A 23,756-nucleotide genomic window follows, 5' to 3' on the forward strand; every position below is an offset into this window, starting at 1 on the left:
GATTATAGTCTTAACCTGGAATTACCTGGTATTATAAGCATGCCTGTCAAGTTTGGCTTTTTAGTTTTAGTTTACGATGTCATTGCAGAGCAAAAAGTAGATGAGGAGTCTAGTAAAGGAAATTGCTAAAAAGGAAGCTTCAGGGCCAGCAGGTGGTGAAGGGAAAAGCTGTCTGAATGTTCGTCAGACCTATGGACATTGCTCTGTTAATGGATACCTGAAATGAGTAACTGCTGCTTCTGGTAAAGTGTTTTTACTAGTCAGAAGCTTGGCTCTTCTCTATGGATTTGTGTCTTGGAGTGTCTGGCTTCTCGTGAGCAACTCGGCATTGTAATATGTAATAGGAGAATGTGAAAGCCTAGTATTTTAAATACAGGGGACACTCCTTCTGTAATGATGATTGCACTGGTTTTTTACTCTCCAGGGCTTTCTAGTATGTCTCAAAGTCTGATGTTCCTTGAAATTATACACAGATTTTTTTAAAGCCCTACTTGTTGGATCAGTCTCTAGTATCTATTTAGTTCTGTTATATTCAAGTTAAAATACCATAAATTCAGAAAGCTAATGGTTAGTTTAAGCTTTTGATTAAAATAGTTTTTCTACTGAGACTATTATATACCGCACTTTTTGGATCTTGTTTCTTAATCCAGCTGGCACTTAGGGTTGACTGGCTTGTGAGTGTGGAAGGGCCATGGCTTGGACAAGGCAGGGCAGTACAGGCCTGTGCGGCTGCTTGATGGTATAAGACAGTGTCTGCTTGCTTGCCAGGCCTCTTGCAGAGGCTGTGAGCAAGCTGCTTCATAAGAGAAGGTCATGTTCTTCCTGCCCTAATAACTCACCTTCAAGAGTGTTAAAATTTTCCCTTGCTGCTGCCAAGATAGGAGGGAAGTGATGCGGGAATCCTTTGCATGAACGTTGCTAATTTAAACCACCCAGTTGACTTCAGCCTATGGCAGTCCTAATTTGTTAGCCATCATTTCAAAAAGAAATAATTTGGAGTCTTGAAGCAAAGAAACTCGTTGGATGAAACTGCTACTACACAAGTGTCAATCACAGTAGGCAGCAGCAATCCTTTAGATTAAGTGGGATAAATACCAGTGTTTGCAGGCACTGCAGAGTCTAGGAACAGCAGCCAGTTTTTATTTCAGTTAAGCAAGTACATCTGCCTCCCAGGAGATTAAGCTTCAGAATGAAGTCAGATTTCTCTTTGAAAACTCAGCAACCTGTCACCTTTGATGAACGTACTGTTTATAACACAGGAGCTGTAATAAAGGTAACTTGTCATTACAACGCTGTTGGGCACATTTAAGGCTGAAAGTGATGTATTAAAAACTTTGTTATGGAGTGTCTTCCATGATTGTGCCCCCTCCCTCTTAGCTATTTGATCTACTTTGTGTTTGTCTTTTTTGTCTTTGAAGCCAGTTTTCTGAGATGCTGGCACTAAGACAACAGCATGCCATGAAATGGTTTAACTCCTGTTCAGTTAGGTGGATTTTAACATAGGGGATAGTGGCCTGTAAATTGCATATGGTTCTATATGAACTTTTGGGGTTTTTTAGCATTCATTCATACTTACTGTGAAACAGCTGGTGAGTTTCTGTAGTATTTCAAGTAGGCTTGAGGGTCTGTCTTTTAAAGTCAGAAAACCGACCCTCTGTAGCAGAAGACCTCAGACTTTTTCAGTGTGATTTCCAGGTCACTCTCCTCAGTTACAGGTACTTTCCATAATAATATTACTTCCTTCTCTTCCCCACAAGGAAATGTGATTTGATGGCTTGAAGCAGTAGAACATAGTGCTGTGGGTTTCAAACTAAAGTATACAAAGGCTTATTTTTCAGTGTCTTGAAAGCTGTTTTGAAACAGGTTAAAATAGTGTGGCAGCTGAAACATATGGGGACAGTTTTTAACACTGCAGCCTCTTGGTATGCAGATCTGCCTAGTCTTCATTGAACTAATGAGATTAAATGAAGGCTTTCCTGAGATAATCACTTTGCAAGCCTTTTCCTATATTGCAGCAACCAGCTTAGTGTGTTGTTGAAGGTCAAATGCTAGTACAACTAATGTTTAATATCTGAATGCATAGTATTCAACCAGATGTTTAAATTAAATTGAATGACACAAGATGTATGATAGCTGGAGCTTTGGCTCTTGTTGTCTGAGTTTGCTCAAATATTTTAAGATTTAATTTTCTTAATATTAAAATACTTTTCCCATAGGTTGGTGAAGCAGATATTAAGTGCAAGTTCAGTAACAGGAAAGGCTTGGATAGCGGTCTAAGGTATAGATAGCTAAGTTCTGTGTATCTGGGCAGTAGTAATTATGCAACACTTGAGCTCTGCTGTGTTCACATTTGATTGTCAATGCATGGCCACTGCGAACTGTCACTTCAAGGTAGCCTTAATTTGTAATTAATGTAGAATGCAGATTATAGCTTTCTTTCAAATGGAAGGAACTACTAAATTACTAAATAATTTCAGCTGTGAAGGACTATTTCTGGAGTCCTTTTTGATGTCTATTTAATGTTCAGGGCTCCTGTTTGGATGGGGCAGGGGATTAACATGGGTTTATATATTGAGTGTTGTTTTAAGAGCACTTTTAAGAAACGTGTTATGGCCGCTTCTGGCTTGATCAACATAGTATGTTCTGGTAGCATTAATAGAAGTGTACCTCTGTAGTCTCTTCATACTTCAGTAAACGTCTCTATATGTAGACTTGTGTTTAGAGCATATCCTTTTTCCAGGCCAGCTTCAGAGGTTCATGAGGCTGTCAGACTTACAACACTGGCAAAATTATCTAACCTTTATTTCATGGGTTATGGTTTTGAATTATTGTCTTTAGTAACAAAACATATTCACTTAGCAATGAATATTAATATAATTTGGATAAGGAATTTAAGATGCCTTATTCTTCATAGCCAGCCACAATGACATGATGTGTAAGCGAAGCTATTACAGTCATAGAGCAGAGTGGTCTTTTGAGAGAGTATCTGAATCCTGTCTATGAGAGTATATGCTGAACCTGTAAGATGCCTCTGCACTACAGGATTTTTAGCCATTGGAGTGTGACAGAAAATAGCTTTAAAGTTGTTCCTAGTCTCAATGATATGCAAACAAAGGATTATCCAAAAGTTCATGTGCCTAGTGTAAGACAGACTTTTCTTAATTGTTTTGTGTGCAGGTTTTTTTAATCTGGACACTAACATAACTTCCACTGAATTAAACTTTAAACTGGAACTTCAGCAATAGTGTATAAGTGACTTGCAGTTTGATAACTGTTTCTTGAATTCAAAAGTTTGAGATACTAGGAGATTGGAAGTTTGAGGTGAGTCGCTTTTAGCTACATTGCTTCAGAGCTCATGCTACTTGGATGATGTATCTCAAATGACTGCTGTAAGAATTGAGTTGAGATCTGGAACACTGATCAAAACAAAAATATTCCAATAGTTGAAGAGATAAATGTTATTAGATGATCTATATAGCTTAAAATATGCTTTCCCTGTAAGTGTTCAAAAAACATGGAGATAAGGTCCTTAGTGACATGGTTTAGTGGTGGACTTGGCAGTCCTGGGGTAGAGGTTGGACTTGATGATCTTGCAGATCTTTTCCAGCCTAAACGATTCTATGATTCTTTCATCACTTTAATTTAACTGTTTATAGTTGCATTATGCATTACCACTTTGTTACAAAAGTGGGCTGTTGGAACTTGCTGTAACAGGAAATGAATGAATGTTGCAAGATTTGACATTTAAACTGCATTAAGGATATTTCTCAAAATTGTAGTAAGGTTTCTCTTTAGGAATCAGGAAAGAAATTATGTTAAGGTAAGTCCATCATTGTGTACCCATGTGCTTGAGAGGCTTTTGTACTGTCTATCACAATGCCTGGTAAAAAATAAGCTACTGAAGCAGATTCTTTTTGGTCTGATTTGGTGTAAAAATTGCTAATGTTTAACCGAATTTTCATAATATGGAGCAAAACTGCTCTTGCTCATTATTCAGAATTTGAAGCATCTTCACACTGTTTCTCTGTTTTCCACAGCTATTTCTTGACTATGATGAATGAGACAAAATAGTCTGTAACACTAGTAGACCTGATCTTCAGAACCATGCTGTTTCTGTGGTGTTAATGTAAACTTACTGAGCTTGTGTGTGAGCCCTGAGGGCATGTTGGTATGTTAAGACACCACTGAGGTACTTCAGAACGTCTGAGAACCCCTTTTAGGATAAACTGTTAATAATAGCTCATTACTGGAGTATTGTGTCTTAACAAAAATGGATCTAGATGCATAGAGATGATAGAACTCAATATAGAGATGATGGAGCATGAGCACAGCATGAGCTATGATTGAGCAATGTTATTGCTCTTAAAATTACTTGCACATGACAGCACAACTTGCCCTGGCTCAGTATTTGATTTCAAAGCTTTTCAGTGCCAGGTAAGCAGTGACTAGAGCTGTAGCTTTTCTTATCCTGACTTCTGTACTTGGTGTATTTGGGCCTCAAGTGCAGGGCTTCTGCTAGAGGCTTAAGCAGATCTTTTGTTAATTAAAAATGGATCAAGTTTGATGTAATTAGTTGTAGGGCATTCTCCTTGGTCTGTTTTACCTAATTAGCAGCTGCAGCATCTTCTCTATAGTTACAAAAACTCATTTGCCTCATCTGCTTCTTGTTATATTGTCATAGCTATGATAAGATGCCAGTTGAGAAATTCTCCTGGGGTTCTAGTTGGCCAACAGCATTCAGCTTTCAGGCATTAGATAAAGACATGGTTTGGCTTTAAAGAGAACTCATTTGCATGAATTTCTTCACTTACAGGACACTCTAGCAGAGCATGGTATAATCAGGTCAAGAATGTGTATTAATCCGAACTGCATCTTGGCATGCAGGTGAACACCATTGTCATGGATTCTTCAACTGTTGATTTTTTTTGGGTTTTTTTGGGGTTTTTTTTTGCAAATAACAGTAAACAATGAAGATTTAAGTTTGAAATTAGGTACCTTGATAATGATACAGGGTGTTGAAGTTTTGTGCATGTAAGTATTGCCTGCTTTATTATGACTGCTTTTTGTTTCTTTTCAGGAAACAGCTGTAGACAGGGTTTGTTTGTTTTTTTTCAGATTCTCCTAGGGATAGGTTGTAGTTCTGCTGGAGACGGGACTGTCACTTGTGGTTGGGTGACATCACTTCAGGGTCTTTCAGCATCAGTGGTTGTCTTCAGTGCACTTGCAGTACTGTGGCATGGTGCTTAAAATGGTAGATTTGCTATAGCTGAAGCTGATTGTTTCCAGAGCAGAGAACAGAGGCTTTCCTGGAACACATACCTCAAATTTCTAGTAATTAGGTGTTTGTAGCTGGACCTCAATATAGACACAGTGGTCCAGCTGAAGCAGTCTTCTAACCTGGCAGGGCGATAGCCAGAAAGCTTTTCTTTGCTACTTGACTCTTTACCTTCATAAAGCAGTGCTGCAGTCAGTGGTAGCTGTTTGCCTTTTCTAAACATATGACACCTGAGGGTCTTACTGACCTGGAAGCATCCACGGTACTGTTCATCTGAGCCTGGCAGTCATAATGTTTCATGGGGGAATATATTGTTACTTGTGCTCACTGTGCCCATTAAGTCACTAAAGGTGACGTAGATGATCAAGCTTGCCTTTTGCGCGCAACAGATATTTATATAGGCATGAAGTGCTTGTGCATTCACTATGCTGTTGTGTAGATACATGGGTATGTGCAAGATGTGTCAGCCAAGTGGGAATTAAATAGAGAGTGCCTGTGTAGGCCAGGAATCCTGTGGGTAGTTGTTAATTTCTCAGCTACAGTGCTCTGATAATCAGACAGAAGGGCTGCTCTTAATCTCCTCATCCCTTCTGTAGGAAGGTGGTGGTGTGCAATTTTCCCTGCTGTTCAAAGAATTAAATACAGATACTGTGGGAGGTTTGTCTTGTGATGAAATAGGCTGGAGTGGGGCTGAAACTGTTTGGACATGAAAATACAGTAAGACCTAGGTCTGCTTGAAGGTATATTCCTACTTACACTACAAAAGTACTTAATACATGGGCTAACTTAGTGTTGAAACTGTTTTCCTTGAGGTTTGTACAAATGAATTTGTGGGAACACAAAAAGGCTTGTTCTTCCCAAACTCTGAGGTGAAAGCTTTCTTGAGAAGTCAGGATTTTTAAGTTGAGTGTGTTCTTTACCGTATGTGACATCAGTGGTGGATGTTTCAAACTCCCTTTCTGTGGAAACATATTTACTTCCAAGTGTTCTTAAAGGTTCCCTTTTGTTACAGATCTTTGGTTTATCATCAAAGCAAAATGCAAAACAGAAAGGCAACAGGTGTTCTAATAACTTAATGATTTCAGAAAGTGGAAAACACCCATTTTATTCCTCGTCACTCTTCCTAGCTGAATGCTAACTAAAAATATTATAGGAAATATGAAGAAATTGTCCTTAGGCAGCAATTTGTTCCGTAACTTCAATGTGGAGGGTTGTGTTACAATGTATTTCAGAATAGCTGTTCTCTAACTAAATGTGTATTTATTCTTTCCCTAGACTGTACATGACATTTGGCTTGGGGAACAGAATGCGCCATGGGACAACCTCAAAGATATCTCTCCAGATGGGGTCCCTTACTTGAGTGATGTGTCTGCTCTCCTGACTTGTCTTCACACCCAAAGGATTTATTTTCCTTTTGGAAATATTTTAAGTTGAAATCTTGTTCCCTACTGGCAACTGTCTACACTAAAGACTGTGTGCATCATGGGTGATATGGCAAACAACTCGGTTGCATATAGTGGCGTAAAAAATGCTGTAAAAGAAGCTAATCATGGAGATTTTGGAGTTACTCTTGCAGAGCTCCGTTCTCTCATGGAACTTCGAGCTGCAGATGCGCTGCATAAAATACAGGAATGCTATGGAGATGTACATGGCATCTGTACAAAATTGAAAACTTCACCAAATGAAGGTAAGTCAGTTTTAACACCTACTGAGGAAACTCCATTTAGGAAAAACCTCAGTGAAGCAAACTGCTTAATTCTTTAATATAGCAAAGTTTATGATACTGCCTCTTACTCAAGGCAGAGAGGCATACAATGGTCATAAGCAAGCAGGAGTTTTTTCAGTTAGTCTGAACTGCAGGTGAGATGTTGGATTAGCGATGGAATAAAGTTAATTGATATAGGCATCCCCATATGAAATATGAATGCAAGACAGCAATGTTTAACTTGCTGTGAAAGTGTAAGTTTTATGAATAGCTCATATGACCTGTAGTTCATAGTTATCACCATGCTGTCATAGAACACAGATTTTAATAATCTAGTGCAGGGCATTAAAAAGCTTCTGTGTTGCTACCTAGTTTTTTGTATTCCCTAATGCAACAATTTTTAACACTGATGACATCTGTTTTCTATTTGTACTACACTGGATTCTTGATAACATTTTCTAGTTTTTAAATCTATAGTATTCTTTTAGATTTCATTTGATCTGTACAAAATATTGATGCAACTTTAGGCACTGGGAGGTACTGTCACTGTTACTGGAAGGTTTGCAAAGTGATCACACACTCATTTTGTCTAGAAAAAAGCATCTCCAAGGAAGTCTTTGCTATGTTAGACTTGATAGTATTCTGTGAAGTGCGGCTACCTGATGCTTTTGCTTCTACACAGTTATTATTCCAAGATACATGTAGAGAAGGAAATAAACCTATCAAGTATCCTTCCTGAGAGCTGTACAGAAGTTTGCTTTAAGATATGGCCCTCTCTCACTACTGTCTTCTAGTGTAAATGAAGGCTATGAGCTTATATTTGTGAAAGATGCAAGTCGTATTGCTTAAAATATCTGAACAGTAGTATCCTGTACAAATGTTTTTAATGTTTCTTAATCTAATAGTAGCTCAGTGTGAACTCCTGCTGTTGGTAGTGAGTGAGAAGTACCAAAATCAGGATTTGGGTAAATTATGATATCTCATCATTTAAGGTCTCAGATAACTTTTGATGAGTCTAGTGTTGGTGGCAGTAAAGTATCTGCTGTTGTAATCCTGGAGAGCTGTTGCTTTCTGTTCTTCAGAAATGCTAGGGAAAGCATTTGGAAGGGTTTGTCTCCTTGGATCAAGAACAATCTACTAATCAGGTATCTTTGGGTACATCTGCATTTAGCATGTTTTGGTTTGATCTGCTTTTGAAGCCAGAGTCCAGTAATTATTTCAGTACATGAACTGGATTCTTCTTACCAACATGAAAGTTGACAGCTCTCATGCCTGACCTGCCAGTGAATGGGAGTGGACCAGTTCCAGGCTGAAGAAGTCTGTAAAACGTGAGGTGTGCAAATTTCTGCTCCTCAGCATCAACAGACTTACGAAATTTAGTGCATGTGTGTGAAAAACAGCTGCATACAAGCAGTGTAACACTTCTTAGTTAGGGGCAGCAGTCTTTCTTTACCCTGTTAACCTGTTAAATAGCTTTGAAAGACAGTTTCCTTTCTCAGTGAAGAGGGTCCACAGGGTTTTTTTTTGTTGTTGTTGGGAACTGAGGGAATTCAATCCTAGTTTACAGTCATCTTCAAGGCTTATGGCCCATTATTACTGAATGATATCTGGGTGTACAGCTGTAGACTGCAATGATGCACTAATCACCAAATACCTGGCATATGGCAAGATTCACTTTATGTAATGTAGCAAGCAGGTTAAAACATGGGGAAAATGAGCGTCTGCTGACATCTACTAAAACTAGAAAGGGTTAGATGCCCTTTCCTGCAGATTGATTCTGCTCTATCAAGGACCCGGTGCTCAAGGCCTTTCCCTTTCAAAAAGATTTGACATTTAGTTCTATTGTACTGCAATCAGTTAAGTACAATCACTAACTTGATAAAAGGGTGCCATCATTTTTTTGAAGTTTAAGAGCAGCTTATATGTGCAGCAGGACCTGAACAGTTGAATATGATAATTAGCTCAGAAAAGGTTAAGTAAGATAAGTTAGAGCAGTGTCCTCTATAAAGGTGTCATTTTGACTCTAAATCACTACATGAAACTTTAAAGAACAAGCCTTTCTGTAAAGCAAGCTGCTATAAATTTCTTGGTAGTACAGGGGAGCTCTTGTGAAAACAGACCTATGTTTCTTCTTTTGTCGGGTTCAAGTTGTAAGTGTAGGAATGGAGACGTTCTAATGAAGAAAAACTAGGCAAGATTTATGCAGAAAACTGTTAACAGTAGTTGTAGCTCTCTAAAATCTCATGGGTATCCGTGCAAGACCCTATGACACTTCATCCTATTCAGAAGGGGTTTTTTTGTTGTATGAAAGGCTGACCTGTGTAATTATCAGTGATTCACAGTGAAAGTACAGGTAGTTCTAAAATGGTACAGTGAATGAGTTTAGCTTATATAATTACTTGAATTAATTGCTTTGAAGTTACTGAACAATGTAAATTAATGTCTGTTTTCAGGCAAAATGTGGATCAGACCTACCTGGTTTAAAATGAGAAATGAAATCTGCCCTTTACCTTTTAGTATTATAAAAACAGACACTGAGCAGACTTAGCTACTTAGTATTTCATGTTTACTATGTCCTTAAATCTGTGCAAATGTGAATAAATGAATGTCTGACATCTGTAGTAGGAAAAGTCCTTGTGTTCTGGAGAGATGGGCCACCATCAAATCAGTATTTCCACAGGTTAACATAAGTTTGGTTTTCTAGTAACTATTCTAGATTTCTAATAAAAATTGCGTATGAAGCTTTAGCTATTCACTTGCCCAATATTTTTTAACTTAATAACAAATAACATAAATTAGCCTAATTCAGATACATAATGAACAATATAATGACAGTGATGTCAGCCTCAGGACTATGGATGAGAAACTGAAATTTCCAGCTGTGCGGTAAATGTATCAAGTTTGGTAATGGTGCATGGTGTATTATGGAGAACACTAAAAATACAAAAGCTTCTTCTCTTTGCTGGGCTTATTTACTAATCTTCACTAATGGGTTCTTGACAGTAGCTTGGCTTTTTATATATATATTATAATAATATATATACATATACCATTGCTGTACACTTCTGGTATTTTACATCCTTTCACAGGATGCACCCTGTGAAAAGAAGAAGAAAGTGGTGCTGCTGACAATATGTAATAATCTTCCAAACTTGCCATTCTAAAAGGAAGAAACAGTATCTGTTGCAAAATAGCAATATGGTCCAGCATTTTGCATTGGCCAAGCTGTTCTGAATTTCTCTAGATCCTCTTATATAGCTCAATTTTTGAAAATGGTCTTGCAGCTTTGAGTTGAGTGAGAGTAAGCACCTCAAAGCTTGAACTTCAAATACAGTCTTAGGGATAACAAGTAAAATTACTCCTTTGTATTAAACCTGCAAAGCCATGAATTCAAGGTAAATCTAAGAGTGTTAGAATAATTTATTATCTATGCTAAGTATGTTTAATTTCACTTCTGAAAAGATCTGCATGTAATATTTTGCCTTTTGGTTAAGTGATTTCGTAGCAGTTGTTAGCATTTAAAACTGAGCTTTGCAGTTCAGTGTCTTGAAATAACATCTGACAGTTCTAGGAAATACCTGTTAGAGGTGTTAAATACCCCACTTAAGAAAGACAGTTGCAATGGTCACTGTTCTTACTGGTTACCTAGCATGTTTGCAGTGCCTTTATCACTAAGCAGATGGGTTAACTACTAAAAAATTGCTACTGTGAAAACTGCTGTCTTTAAGAAGGTGCTTATTGTAACCTTGGAGGCAATGGGTTGAAGCATCCAGACCTCTGCTCTGAACATTGCTGGATGTTTGGCCACTTTGCTTTGAAAAATGAGCTGTTGGCTTAAATTCTGAATGGTGGGTTAGACAGCAGGAAAATGTTGAAGTAATAAACAGGAGGTGTACTTACAGAAGGACGTGAGTGCATGACTTTGCACTGAATATACTTTGTATTTCTTTATTTTTAAGGACTTTGCTAATTCTTGAAGTGTGCTGTGTCTTTTAGTGAAGCCACTCACTCGCTCACTCACTCTTGCCTGCTAGTGTACCTTAAAGATGGTACAAGAGTTGAGACAGAAGAGAGAACTCAAATATGCCACATAAGAAATATGCCAAATAAGAAATAGGATGGGTATAAAACTGAGGTGACAGACCCTGCACAGTGCTAAGTGTGGGCTGTTTCTCTGTGAGAGGAGATAGAAAGTGAAGCTTCAGAAGAGCAAACAGTTGCTGTTCTGGCAGAAGCAGCATCCTTAAGTGGCTCTTTCCCTCCACATGATGCCTGGAGATCTTCACCAGCTCATAGTTAATAGAATTTTCTGTAATAATTAAATAATATTGTAATATTTATGGTATTTTCATTAATTACATTAAATATTTCATTATAAATGGTACATTAGTTGTAGGATCTTAGGATGTTATCTCTGAATACAGAATACCTGCAGTGGGAACCAGAGCTGACTTCACAGTCTGCTAAAGCTGTACTCAGTACTCAGTCTCAAAAGCAGTAACTCTACTAACGATCTTGTCTTGCAAACTTGTTAACTTGCTACGAAGGTATGTCTGTTACTAGTACCTTGTTGCTGTGTCGTAGTAAGTGCAAGTAGATAGACTATCAATTTTCTTTATATTGGCAAAGTGTGAATTATAAAATATAGCTGGTTTTCTATAGTGACTCTGATTTAAGGATAATACTGGTATGGCTTTTCAGCACTGTTGCTGAGTTACAGAGTGGGACTTCACTCCATAAATGGGAAACCTCAGTCACTTCTAATGTGAGGGTGAAATGCAAGTAAATGTCACTAACTTTGTCTTGTTATTGAATAGGTTTAAGTGGAAATCCAGCAGATATAGAAAGGAGAGAAGCAGTTTTTGGGAAGAACTTTATACCTCCTAAAAAGCCAAAAACATTTCTTCAGTTAGTATGGGAAGCACTACAGGACGTTACACTAATTATATTAGAAATTGCAGCTGTAGTATCCTTGGGCCTTTCTTTTTACCAGCCTCCAGGAGGAAATGAATCATGTGAGTAAACCTTTTAAAAAGTAGATATCTACCTGTATTATACTACTGACTTTTCTCATCCAGCATGCCTATACTGTAAATCTGATTGGAGACAGAAAGTCGGAAAAAGCAACCTACTGTTCCTTATTGAGAGAATGCTATTAAAAGTCTAGCTTACTGTAGAAAGGCAACATGAGATTTCTCTGGTCATGATCTGGTATAATTCTGACCAAAATAATGCGAAGGTGAAGTTCAAGCAGCACAAACAAGGACTTGCTTTAAATCCAGTCATGTTTCTGTGCGAGTGTTTTTTTAGCTTTGCCTCAAATATTTAAGCAATTTGTAATTTGTGGTCATGTGCTTTCTTTGAGGAGTCAGCAAGTCTTAAATTTTCCTTGATTTGCAATATGACACTGGTAGCTTTCTAATTTAGGAATTGAAGCTATATTTATACTTCTAAACGGAAAATGTAGGGATCTGGCCTTCTTTGAACTGAATTTTTGCAATGAAATCTGTCTTGCTAAGATAAAGGTGAAGGGGGAAATGTTGCAAAAGCAGAAGGTGGTTAACTAATCAACTAGTATGACATTCTTGTGCCATCATTTAACAAGATAATAAAGACAAGTAACTTTCTGTATCAACTTCTCTTATATTCAGAGATGCAGAGTTGTAAATTCTAAGCAGTTTAACCTCCTTGAAGTGCTCTAGCTTTTGGTTATTTAGCTTCTTTGTGTGTTACCCTGACTAAAAATAAAGGTAAATTTGTGAAGAAGGCTAGCATGGAAGATGTTTAGCAACAAACAGTAGTTTCTTCTTCTTGACAAAACTTTGCTGTTGTTGAAATAATTATCTGCATGAACTTTCTTAAATCTAAAACCTGTTTTCTGCAGTATGTGGATCAGTAAATGTTGGTGAAGAAGAGGACGAATCTGAAACAGGTTGGATTGAAGGAGCAGCAATCCTCTTATCTGTAGTTTGTGTGGTATTAGTAACAGCTTTCAATGACTGGAGTAAAGAGAAACAATTTCGGGGATTGCAGAGCCGTATTGAACAAGAACAGAAATTCACAGTCATCAGAGGTGGCCAAGTCATCCAAATACCAGTAGCTGACATTATTGTTGGAGATATTGCACAAGTGAAATATGGTAAACATATTTTAAAAGTTGAACTTTCTTTTATTTTCAAAAAAGGAACTGCAGTCAACATACCCAGTGATCTCTCGTAGGTGATCTCTTACCGGCTGATGGTGTACTCATTCAAGGAAATGACCTTAAAATTGATGAAAGCTCACTGACTGGAGAATCTGATCATGTTAAGAAATCCCTGGACAGAGATCCTATGCTGCTGTCAGGTGTGTAGCATTTGGCAATTCTTCAAGAAAGTGGTTTGTTTGTGGGGGTAAAATGGTTATTTAAAATGTTGAGGTATACAAAAATAAGTGCTTTGTCAGAGTGAGTAGACTCTTAAGCAACTACAAAATGTTTGTCAGTTTTATGGTTTCCTCTTCCAGATAGTTTTGGCAATTAAAGCTGCAGGAGAACATAGTGTTATATGTGCACATCTTATATATGTCAGCACAAAGTTTGAGAGCTCATTTCCATTGTGCTTTGCTTCTCCCTCTGGAGAAGGACTTGGGGGTGTTGGTCGATGAAAAAATTAACATGAGCCGGCTTCAGTGTGCACTTACAGCCCAGAAAGCCAACCGTATCCTGGGCTGCATCAAAAGGAGCGTGACCAGCAGGTCAAAGGAGGTGATCCTGCCCCTCTACTCTGCTCTTGTGAGACCTCACCTGGAGTATTGTGTGCAGTTCTGGTGTCCTCAACATAAAAAGGACATGGAACTGTTGGAACAAGTCCAGAGGAGGGCCATGAGGATGATCAGGGGACTGGAGCACCTCCCATATGAAGAGAGGCTGAGAAAGTTGGGGCTGTTCAGCCTGGAGAAGAGAAAGCTCATAGCAGCCTTCCAGTATCTGAAGGGGGCCTACAGGGATGCTGGGGAGGGACTCTTCATTATGGACTGTAGTGATAGGACAAGGGGTAACGGGTTAAAACTTAAACAGGGGAAGTCTGGATTGGATATAAGAAAGAAATTCTTTACTGTTAGGGTGGTGAGGCACTGGAATGGGTTGCCCAGGCAAAGTTGTGAATGCTCCATCCCTGGCAGTATTCAAGGCCAAGTTGGATGAAGCCTTGGGTGACATGGTTTAGTGTGAGGTGTCCCTGCCCATGGCAGGGGGTTGGAACTAGATGATCCTAAGGTCCTTTCCAACCCTAACTATTCTATGATTCTATAACTGCTCAGGTCTCAATGGAAAACCTGATTCAATCTTTCAGGCACACACGTGATGGAAGGCTCTGGACGAATGGTAGTAACTGCTGTAGGTGTGAACTCTCAAACTGGAATCATCTTTACCTTACTTGGGGCTGGAGGAGATGAAGAAGAGAAGGAAAAGGAAAAAGAAAAGAAGGACAAGAAAAGTAGGCATAACCATCTTGGATTCCTGGGGAGGGAGGGATGAACTCCTGAATGTTACTGGATAAAAGCATGTTCTGGTCATCTGGAGACAAAAATCTTTTTATAAGACTTATCCTTTCAGTGAGTTTCACTGAAAGAAAACGCGGGTCCACTGACCTGAGAGTACACCACTACTAATAGCTCTTGTCATGGATTTTTAATTAAACTTCAGATCTCATTGAGCAATTAAAGGTTGGAAAGCTTAGACCTCTTGACCAGCTATACCATCTATAAATTGTTAAACTGCCATCTTCTGTAATTTAACTCTATACAATGTGACGTGCATTTATGTCTAATAATAGCAAATACCTGTTCATGGTAAACAGGTTATTACCAATAATACCACTGAAGTACCTCATTTTGCTTTTGGCAGATAGAAAGTGTTACTTATAGTGAGCTCTTCTATGATACTTTGAATCATAGAATCACAAAATGGCAAAGGGGAAAGTTTGTATCGTTATTGCCGAGTTTATGATATCTTAAGTACATATGACTGATTTTGATAAAGATGAGCTGCTTCTGCTGCTTCTTTGAGAGCTGAAACTCTGAATGTTCAGAGTTATACACAAGGCAAATCTGTAGTGGCACTTTTCTGTAAACTTTATTTTTGGAGGGATGAGGGCCTTTTTTAAAGCGTGAAATAGTCTATCTTCCTTCTTCTGAAGGACATGCTTAGTAGCTGAAATTAAAAGGTAACTTACCTAAACTGTAGCCAGAGAATCAAAGCTCTAGAAATGTCAACCAGTAATGTTTTAATGCTAGCTTTCATAAGGCATGTTTAGGACTAAGCTGCACCACAATAGAATTTTTCTTAGCTGTTGTGAAGTCTACTGGATGGGACTGAGCCTGAGTATTTTGGCAAAAAAAATAGACTTTTTCATCGGAAGAATATGACACACTAGTAAAAAGCAGTACAGCAATGTGCTTAGGAATCTTGCTAGCCTTCAAATTAAAAAGGCAATTGTTGAAATGTGTGCTCTGTGCAGAAATTAGGATTGAACTGTGCTTTTGTTTTGTCCTAATCCACAAACAATTTACAGTTTTGACCTTTCTTGAAAACTAAAGTAGTAAGCTTCATCAGAAGTTACAAGAGCTGTTACACGAATTGGAAGTTCGAAGTTAGTTTGAAGCTCAGGCATGGTAGTGAAGGTAAACACTTCCAGGGATTAGTGGGGAACTGTTTCCATCCTTTGCTCTTTCCCTTACAGAGGAAGAAGGAAGCAAGCAACATTACCAGCTGCTACAGGAGATATGCAGAAGATTATGGGTTTTATTATTATTCTGACAGCATTTCTTATTTAGGAACAGTATTTTTGACAAGTAGTGTTTTGGTGTAACTTAGGGCCTGAACATTTAAGGGGCTCTTTTTTGTCTCCCAAGACACACAACTTCCTCTTTCCTTTAAGTTAGGTGCCTAATAAGATTCTCCTTGGTAAAACTCAGGTTAAACTCAATTAGCTTCTCTGCCAATGTTAAGGAGATTAAAGTGACTATTTTTAGATGGCTGTGTATGGCTTGGTTCAGAATGAAAGCACAAGGAGTTAGAAGTAACTCGAGTGCAGAATTTTGCTCTTATAAGAGGGAGAGGGGAAATAGGAAAGAATAAATACTAAATTAGGATACAATGATGAGTTCTTGAGTCTGAAGTGGCTTCTTTTCTACTTTCTGTAGAAAGTGAACATGCTTTTTTTTTTCTCCTCAGCTGTTCTGAGGATGCTTGAGGGAGGATCTTATGTACAGCAATCAGACTATGTCTAAAGCAATAATACAGTGGAGGTATTAAATGCCATTCCAGACAGGCTGCTTGATATTTTGATTTTCTTCTACCTGAGTGCTCTTACACATTTCAGTCTACGTAACTTAAGGCTGAAGACTTAATGATATTGCCAAGGGTACCAAAAAATTCTGTTGGTTTTTTTTTTTTTCCCCCCCAAGTTCCTCAAATCTGTGCTTTCATTTCAGGTTATTGCAGATAGTAACTATAGCCCTGCTTTTCTCTGTTTAGGAGAAATGTTTGTTGTCACTTGCCAAGGTAGTACCTAAACCTTTTTCCTTCAAAACCCAAATAAAAAAGGTAGTGTCTGTTCTGTCTTTCCCCTTCTTCCTCCCATAAGCTACACACAATGTGTCAGTCTTCTAGTTACTCTTAATGTTTCATCCATTATTCTATTATTTCACTGTCCTTCTTTCTGATCTCTTGACCTCCATGTCTGAAGAGAGGTAGGAGGGGTATTACAAATGCAAACTGTTCTCTTAGTGGTGTAACGTTGGTATGTTGCCTGTAGATTATGTTCATGCTTGCGTAAATAGGGTTAGCATAGATCCAGTAATCCAGTGCTGTACCTCCATTAAGCTTTGGTGTGGATTTATAGATATTTTATACCACAGTAGCTTCTGCAGTGTTAAACAAAGCACTGCTTCTGGAAAAGAGATTCTGCAGTTTGTTTACAGTAGTAGTCAGATGAAGTTGCCAAATGTTGGAAGAACAGAGAGCAAGACTGAGGCCACCAGAATCACCTTAGTGTCACAATTTTTTACCCTAGAAAAATGCTTAGGCAAGCCTTGTACAAGCTTTCCTCACAAGTAATAAATACCTGTTACACTAATGTGTGCAAGCTTAACTGTGGTAGCATAACTCTGCAGCAATCTTTCATGGAAAAAGTAAAAAAAAAAAATCCTGATGCAGACTGTTTCTGTGAGTTGACTTCTGCTTTTAAAGCTTCAGTTATACGATCCCTCTGTCTCACATAACTGCTTGTTTCAGCATATGGTAATGTATGCATTATATGTAAATATAAATACTGAAATGAACTCTCTACAGCCAATTTAAACCACAGCTTGTTCCCCTCTCCAACAGGTAAAAAGCAAGATGGAGCTGTTGAAAACCGTAACAAAGGTAAATGCAGATTCTCTGATCCTTTCTTGGAAGTCCCTCTTTTCTGAGAGTGTATGTAATAACAAATACATACTTTCCTAAGCAAATGAATATGTAATTCCAAAGTGCTTATGCAAAAGGTGGCACGAGTGAATCTGTCCAAAGCACATGCTTAAATGAACTTGATTGTCTCAACATAGCTAGATGCTACAAAAGTGAACTTTGCCATTGATTTTCAAGATATCTTGTTGAGGTGAGTTACCTTTGGTTGGCTATCAGATACTCACCCAGCTGCTCTCTCACTCCTGCCTGCCTCAGCAGCACAAGGCAGAAAATAGGATGAAAATCCTGTGGGTTAATATGAGGATGGGGAGATACTTATTATCTTCACAGGCAAAACATACTCGACTTGGGAGAGATTAATTTACTGCCAATTAAAATTAGAATAGGATGGTGAGAAACAAAAACATCTAAAACAGCTGCTCCTCTCTGCCTTTCCTTCCTTTCAGGCTCAACTTCACTCCCAGTTACCCCTGAGGGGAGTGCAAGGGGATGAGGAACAGGGTGTTTTGGTCAGTTCATAACACTTGTCTCTGCTCCTTCGTCCTCACACTCTTCCCCTTCTTGATCACATGGTCCTTCAAAAAGGACTGTATCCCACTGGAACTTCTCCAGTGTGGGTTTTCACAGGCCACAGCTCCTGCCAGGAGCCTGCTCCATCATTGCCCTTTTACAGGCTGCAGCTTCTTTCAGGGCACATACCCCTGCTCTGGCTTGGGGTGTTCCACGGGCTGCAGGTGGCGATCTGCTCCACTGTGGTACTTGGTGGGCAGCAGGGGGACAGCCTGCTTCAACATGGTCTTATCCATGGGCTGCAGCTCCCCTGCTGCCAGCACCTGGGCACCTACAACCAATATACTTGCTTAAACATTCATGTGTAGTATGGCGTCTCTGGGTACAAGGTGCTACACAGTACTGGTGTTGGTAAGCTTTGTAAGTATCACTGATTCTGGGGGCTCCCCAGTGGATAAACTTAATTTGATCTTATCTTCTAGCTAAAGCTCAGGATGGTGCAGCCATGGAAATGCAGCCACTGAAAAGTGAGGATGGTGGGGATGGAGACGAGAAAGACAAGAAGAGAGCAAATTTGCCAAAGAAAGAGAAATCAGTTCTTCAAGGCAAACTTACAAAGCTCGCAGTTCAGATTGGCAAAGCAGGTATGACGTGTCATTAAGCTCCTTATGTTGATATCGCATGTTTGAATAAAATTGGAATGTGTGCAGTTTGTGAGAGGTTAACTGAAGTAGCTAGCCTTGACTGGTTTGATTATTTAAGTGCAAAATTCCAATATGTGCAAGTATGCCACTGAGTGAGCTGATGGCTTCTCAGATTGTCATATGGATGGCTTTTATTTTTCTTTGATTTAAGTAGATTCAGGCTTTAGAGTGCCAGCTTCTGGAAGAGAAAATTCAAACTTCGTAACGTTGGACAACTGTTACAAAAGATTGTTTTTAGATAAGGCATTTCTTGATGTACCTAGAGAACTATAAATTGAGCGAAGTCTGGAAAATGTAGTAGGGTCAACCAGGTTATCTCTAGTACTTCCTGAGGTTTAGATATTTCGACTTATCATATGCCTTACAGTATGTAACACTTTTGGACTTTCTATTGTCCTTTAGCTTCTGTTACTCTTCAATCAGCTAGTATTCAGCTGTCTTCATAAACGGTTGCTTCTTGAAAGTAGGCTAAAGCAACAATGAAGTTCAGTGTAAATTTTAGGCTATGTTATCTAGCATGTAAAAGTTTAATTAAAATATTTCAGGGTTTACTTTGACCCATGTAGAATTGTTGGAAGATTTAGGTTAGGGACTTCAGGAAGTCTTGTAGCCCAGTCCACAGCTCAAAAAGGGCTGACTTCAGCATCTATGTCATAAGACAGTTACAGTGTGAAAACAAAGTAATTAAGCTTTAGCTTTAGCACTCTAGTTATGTATAGGAATGTTAATTTTTCAGTAAGACTTGTACTGACAAATGTGTAGAATAAAGCTTCCATGGTATGTTTAATGTTAAGTATTGTTCTTATAACACTTCCCCCCCCCCACACACACACTTTTCATAGTGCTTCTGTTTTCCTTTATTTGCTTTTTGACCCATTGTAACTCTCCACATACCCTTAATGCTCATCTGCTTCATGTATATGTTTTTCTGTCCTGCACACACTGAAGCACCTTTTTACAAAGAATTGACACTCTTCATACAATGAGCTCTGTTCCTTTATTCCAGCTAGATCCATTTTCCTTTACTGTTTTTATGTGGTGTCTTAAATGTGCTGCTTGGCTTGCTAGTAGCAATTCTGGTTTGTCTTCCCAGTTATTCCCAGTTCACTGAACACTGTGCTAAACTGCCATATTTAATCCCAGCTTCAGCAGGAAGCAGGGTACAGACTGTCAGCAGCTTTCTCTACTGACTAATTCAGCAGTACAGTCGTTCAAGGTCTGCTGAATTATTTCAGTTCCTGTTCTGCTTAGTCAATTAACATTACATATTTGTCTGTCCTGATCGTAATTAGATCTTTCACTTTCCAATTAAATGGATGGGGGGGGGGAAGATATTAGAAGTGTCTTAAGTGAAATGCATGAAGAAGTACTTGCATTGGAAGTTGGAATACCTTTGAGAGCTACCTCAGTGTTTCATGACTTGCCTGTTTAAAAATTGCATAAAGTAACTATTTATTTAGCTCATACAAAGGCAGAAGTATTTGCACTTGACTTATCCTCAGTCTGTATTGCCAGATATTCAAGATACTTTCTGACAACTGTTTATTCTCTTTTTAACAAGGTTTGTTGATGTCTGCAATTACAGTCATTATCCTTGTGTTATATTTTATAATTGATACCTTCTGGGTTCAGAAGAGACCTTGGCTTGCTGAATGTACACCAATTTATATTCAGTATTTTGTGAAGTTCTTCATTATTGGAGTTACAGTCTTGGTGGTGGCAGTACCAGAAGGTCTTCCACTTGCAGTCACTATATCTCTGGCTTACTCTGTTAAGGTAAGTGAATAGGTGTGGAACAGATTTTAAGGGTAGGTGGATGTGTATTCATCAGCTGTAAATCTCAGTTTAGGTGTGGCGCATCACATACATAACAGACTGGGGAGAAGCTTTTCATGTTTCCCTGAACTGCATAAATATTTTACTTAATATCTGAATACACACTAACATGAACAGTGAGCAGTGGCAGGCTGTTGTCACCATCTAAAGATGAATGGGTTTAACTCACAACATTGTAGCATTTGCTTATAATAAATAACGTGTTAGAATTTGTAAATAACAAACTCTTCTGTAAAGCTGAACTTCTACCTAACTGATGTGTTAAGCAACTGCTACAAAAGTTTCCAGATTGATTCTCCTTGAGGATTGAATATTGTAGAATATGCAGCTGTTTATTTTGCAACATATTTCTTAATTAATGCTCTTTGTTCTCTAAATGTTCTTATTCATTCCTCATTCTGGGACCAGTTATTAATCTGAAAATCTAATTGTAAAGACATGGCTGTTTAGACTATGTTCTAAAACTTAACTTGCAACACTAACTAGTAGCAGCCCTTGTATTTGGATATCATTTGAATACTGCATCTTCAAGGTTAAAATGCTATCCAAATCTGTTAAGTAAAGAATTTAAAGAGAGATTGAGCCTATGAAACTTATGTAGTCCTCAATATCTTAGCCAAAACATTGGGCTCCCAGTTTATATTTGATTTCAAGTCTGACTTTAGCTTTTTGAAATATATGTCACCTGATGTTCAGATAAGTCTGTGGCACAGCTTACTTCATCTTTCTCATAAGCAGAAAGATTATTTATTTACTCATTTTGTTGTGTCTGGTAAAGCTCAGTCTGTACCTCTCTATTTATGAGTATCATCATAAGCTATTTGCTCATAACACTGTCTGAAAAGTATCAGTAGTCAGTGACACATGCAGATGTAAGGGATTAAGACTGTTTATGAACCTTGTTCAAAATGAAGTTTACTGTGATGTTATAGAGTTAAAGGAATCCTGACTGGATGTGGCAGCTACAAATTCTTCCTCTGTAAGATGCTAGATGACTTAAAGGCTCAGTGTCTTCTGAAGCTGCTGTGTAAGACTGGACACCCTAAGTGAAAATACCTGAAATGTGAAGTAATTATTATACCTGTTGACTGCTTTTATTTCCTTAGAAAATGATGAAAGACAATAACTTGGTGAGACATCTAGATGCATGTGAAACAATGGGCAATGCAACAGCTATTTGCTCAGATAAAACAGGGACATTGACCATGAACAGAATGACAGTGGTCCAAGCCTACATCAATGAAAAACATTATAAAAAAATTCCAGAACCAGAAGCTATTCCAGAGAAAACCATGGCTTACCTTGTGACAGGAATTTCAGTTAATTGTGCTTATACTTCCAAAATACTGGTAAGTGGATGTCCATTCTAATCAAGGTAAAAAAACTTCCTTAAAATTTCCAAATTGTCTGGTGGCCACATGGTGGTAGTCAACTAAGTGTGTATAACAGAATGCAGCATAGGGTATTTTATACCTGCTGTAGATTGTTCAGGCATTCATTTGAGTGTAAACTGCAAAAATAGCTTGTTTCAGTTAGAACCGATAGTTCAAAGATACAATCTCAGGAAGACAACTTCAAGATCATGGTTGAATCTAAATCTGTTTTTATAAGTGGGGCTGTTAACTTACTTGAACATCTTGACTGGGTTTGAGTGCTACTCCAAAGTAAGCGTGTAAGGGGAGCATAACATCAGCTAGAATGGAATGGGAAAATTCAAGTACAGATGAGGGTACTAATGGATTTTTATTCCAAGTACTGTTGTATGCATGTGTAGGCTTTAGAACTGTAACATCTTTGCTCATACCTCGTTTGAGACTTGCAAAATATTTTGGAATGAAAAGAATAATGGACCATTGCACATTTTAAATACTGGACTAGTTAGTACTTACGTGCATCATTTTCTGAAGCTACATAGCTTGCTTGCTGTAGTTATTCCAGTGTATTGCATAACTTGTATTCTTTTAGGCAGGAATTAGCTTTAAAGAATAAATTAGCACTTCCAGGTTTAGTAGTAGTCTACACTATGAGTGCTTTGTATAAGAATAGCAGTAAAACTCCAGTCCAAAAGCCACTTTCCAGCCAGTCTGGACCTCTGCAAGAATTTCAGTAGCAGTACTTAAGGTGGCACATCAAGATTGCCGGCACTGATTCCTGTGAAAAAACACTAATACTGCTAATGAGCATGTGAGGAGTTTCACAGTCTTAATTTTCTAAAGACTTTTATATAGAAAATAAAAAAAGATATAGGTGCATGTAAACTGACCAGGCCCCTTACTACTATAATTTTAATCAAATTACACCCAAGGCAGTCATAGTTAGTCTGTTTCACAGAATCACAAATGGCTAAAAGGAATCTCTTGAGATCCTCTGCTCAAAGCAGGATCAGTCAGAACACATTGCTGAGGGCTGTGTTCAGTCAGGTTTCAAGAATCTCGAGGATGGAGACTCTGAAACCTCCGAGCAACCTGGTCAAGTATTTGATCACCATTAGAGTAAAAAGGCATTTCCTTATTTTCAAATGGAATTTCAAGAGTTTCACTTTCCAGCTGCTGCCTGTTGTCCTTTCACTGTGCACCACTAAGAAACGTGGCTTCAGCAGTCTTTACCATTGCTCCACCCACCTGCCTCATTCAGGCATTTAATGCGTACTGGTAAGTTTCTCCCCCACAGCCTTCTGCAGGCTGAACAGTCCTAGCTCTCTGACACTCCTCACATGTCAGGTGCTCCAGTCCTTATACGTCTTTGTGGCCCATGGCTGACTTGCTTCTGGATGTCCACGTCTGTTTTGCTGGCAGGCTTAGAACTGGACATCTTAAACTGCGCATTAAAATGAACATTTTGAAAGTGTGAGCATTCAGTACAGCCAAATCCAAGATGTCGCAGCTCTGAAAAATGAAAATGGATCACTCACTTATGATTAATATGGTTCAGCTCTGGCTGCTTGAGGCATGTGAGGCTGACTAAGTGTTTCTGCAGGTTTTTGCTACAAACTACACTGCCATGTTACAGCTATATAGATTCAGAAATAACTTGAGAAATTTTTGCACTTTACTTACAGCCCTAGTATGTGCATATTTCACACTGCTGAGATAAGAAGCTTGTTCTGGCAATAAAGGGTTGGAAACTTGTTTCTGAACTCTTTCCAGTTAAATAGGCCATAGCCTGGAAAACAGAACTTGTAGTGAGAATTAAGAAGCTTAAAGACTTAGGTTTTTCAGTGGAAGGCTAACAGGTGAGATGATCACAGTCTTAGGTCATTGAGGAAGCGTTATTACA

At 38.5% G+C, this 23,756-nt stretch overlaps 1 protein-coding gene across 2 annotated transcripts in view; it reads left to right on the forward strand.

Annotated features, from left to right (window-relative positions):
• The window catches only part of ATP2B1 (ATPase plasma membrane Ca2+ transporting 1), a 63,190-nt gene that overhangs the window by 20,762 nt on the left and 18,672 nt on the right, over nt 1-23,756 (forward strand). The window contains exons 2-10 of one of the 2 annotated variants that reach the window (XM_034062800.1): nt 6,551-6,962; nt 11,798-11,995; nt 12,865-13,119; nt 13,200-13,325; nt 14,312-14,455; nt 17,350-17,388; nt 18,423-18,584; nt 20,206-20,420; nt 21,587-21,829. In XM_034062800.1, coding sequence (XP_033918691.1) covers nt 6,758-6,962; nt 11,798-11,995; nt 12,865-13,119; nt 13,200-13,325; nt 14,312-14,455; nt 17,350-17,388; nt 18,423-18,584; nt 20,206-20,420; nt 21,587-21,829 — 1,587 coding nt within the window. In that variant the 5' untranslated portion in view covers nt 6,551-6,757. Of the gene's footprint in view, nt 1-6,549; nt 6,963-11,797; nt 11,996-12,864; nt 13,120-13,199; nt 13,326-14,311; nt 14,456-17,349; nt 17,389-18,422; nt 18,585-20,205; nt 20,421-21,586; nt 21,830-23,756 lie in introns of those variants that run through there. The other variant, XM_005147931.2, reaches the window with a different exon arrangement.

This window comes from Melopsittacus undulatus, chromosome 5 (genome assembly GCF_012275295.1).
Source record: "Melopsittacus undulatus isolate bMelUnd1 chromosome 5, bMelUnd1.mat.Z, whole genome shotgun sequence".
NCBI classification, from domain to species: domain Eukaryota; kingdom Metazoa; phylum Chordata; class Aves; order Psittaciformes; family Psittaculidae; genus Melopsittacus; species Melopsittacus undulatus.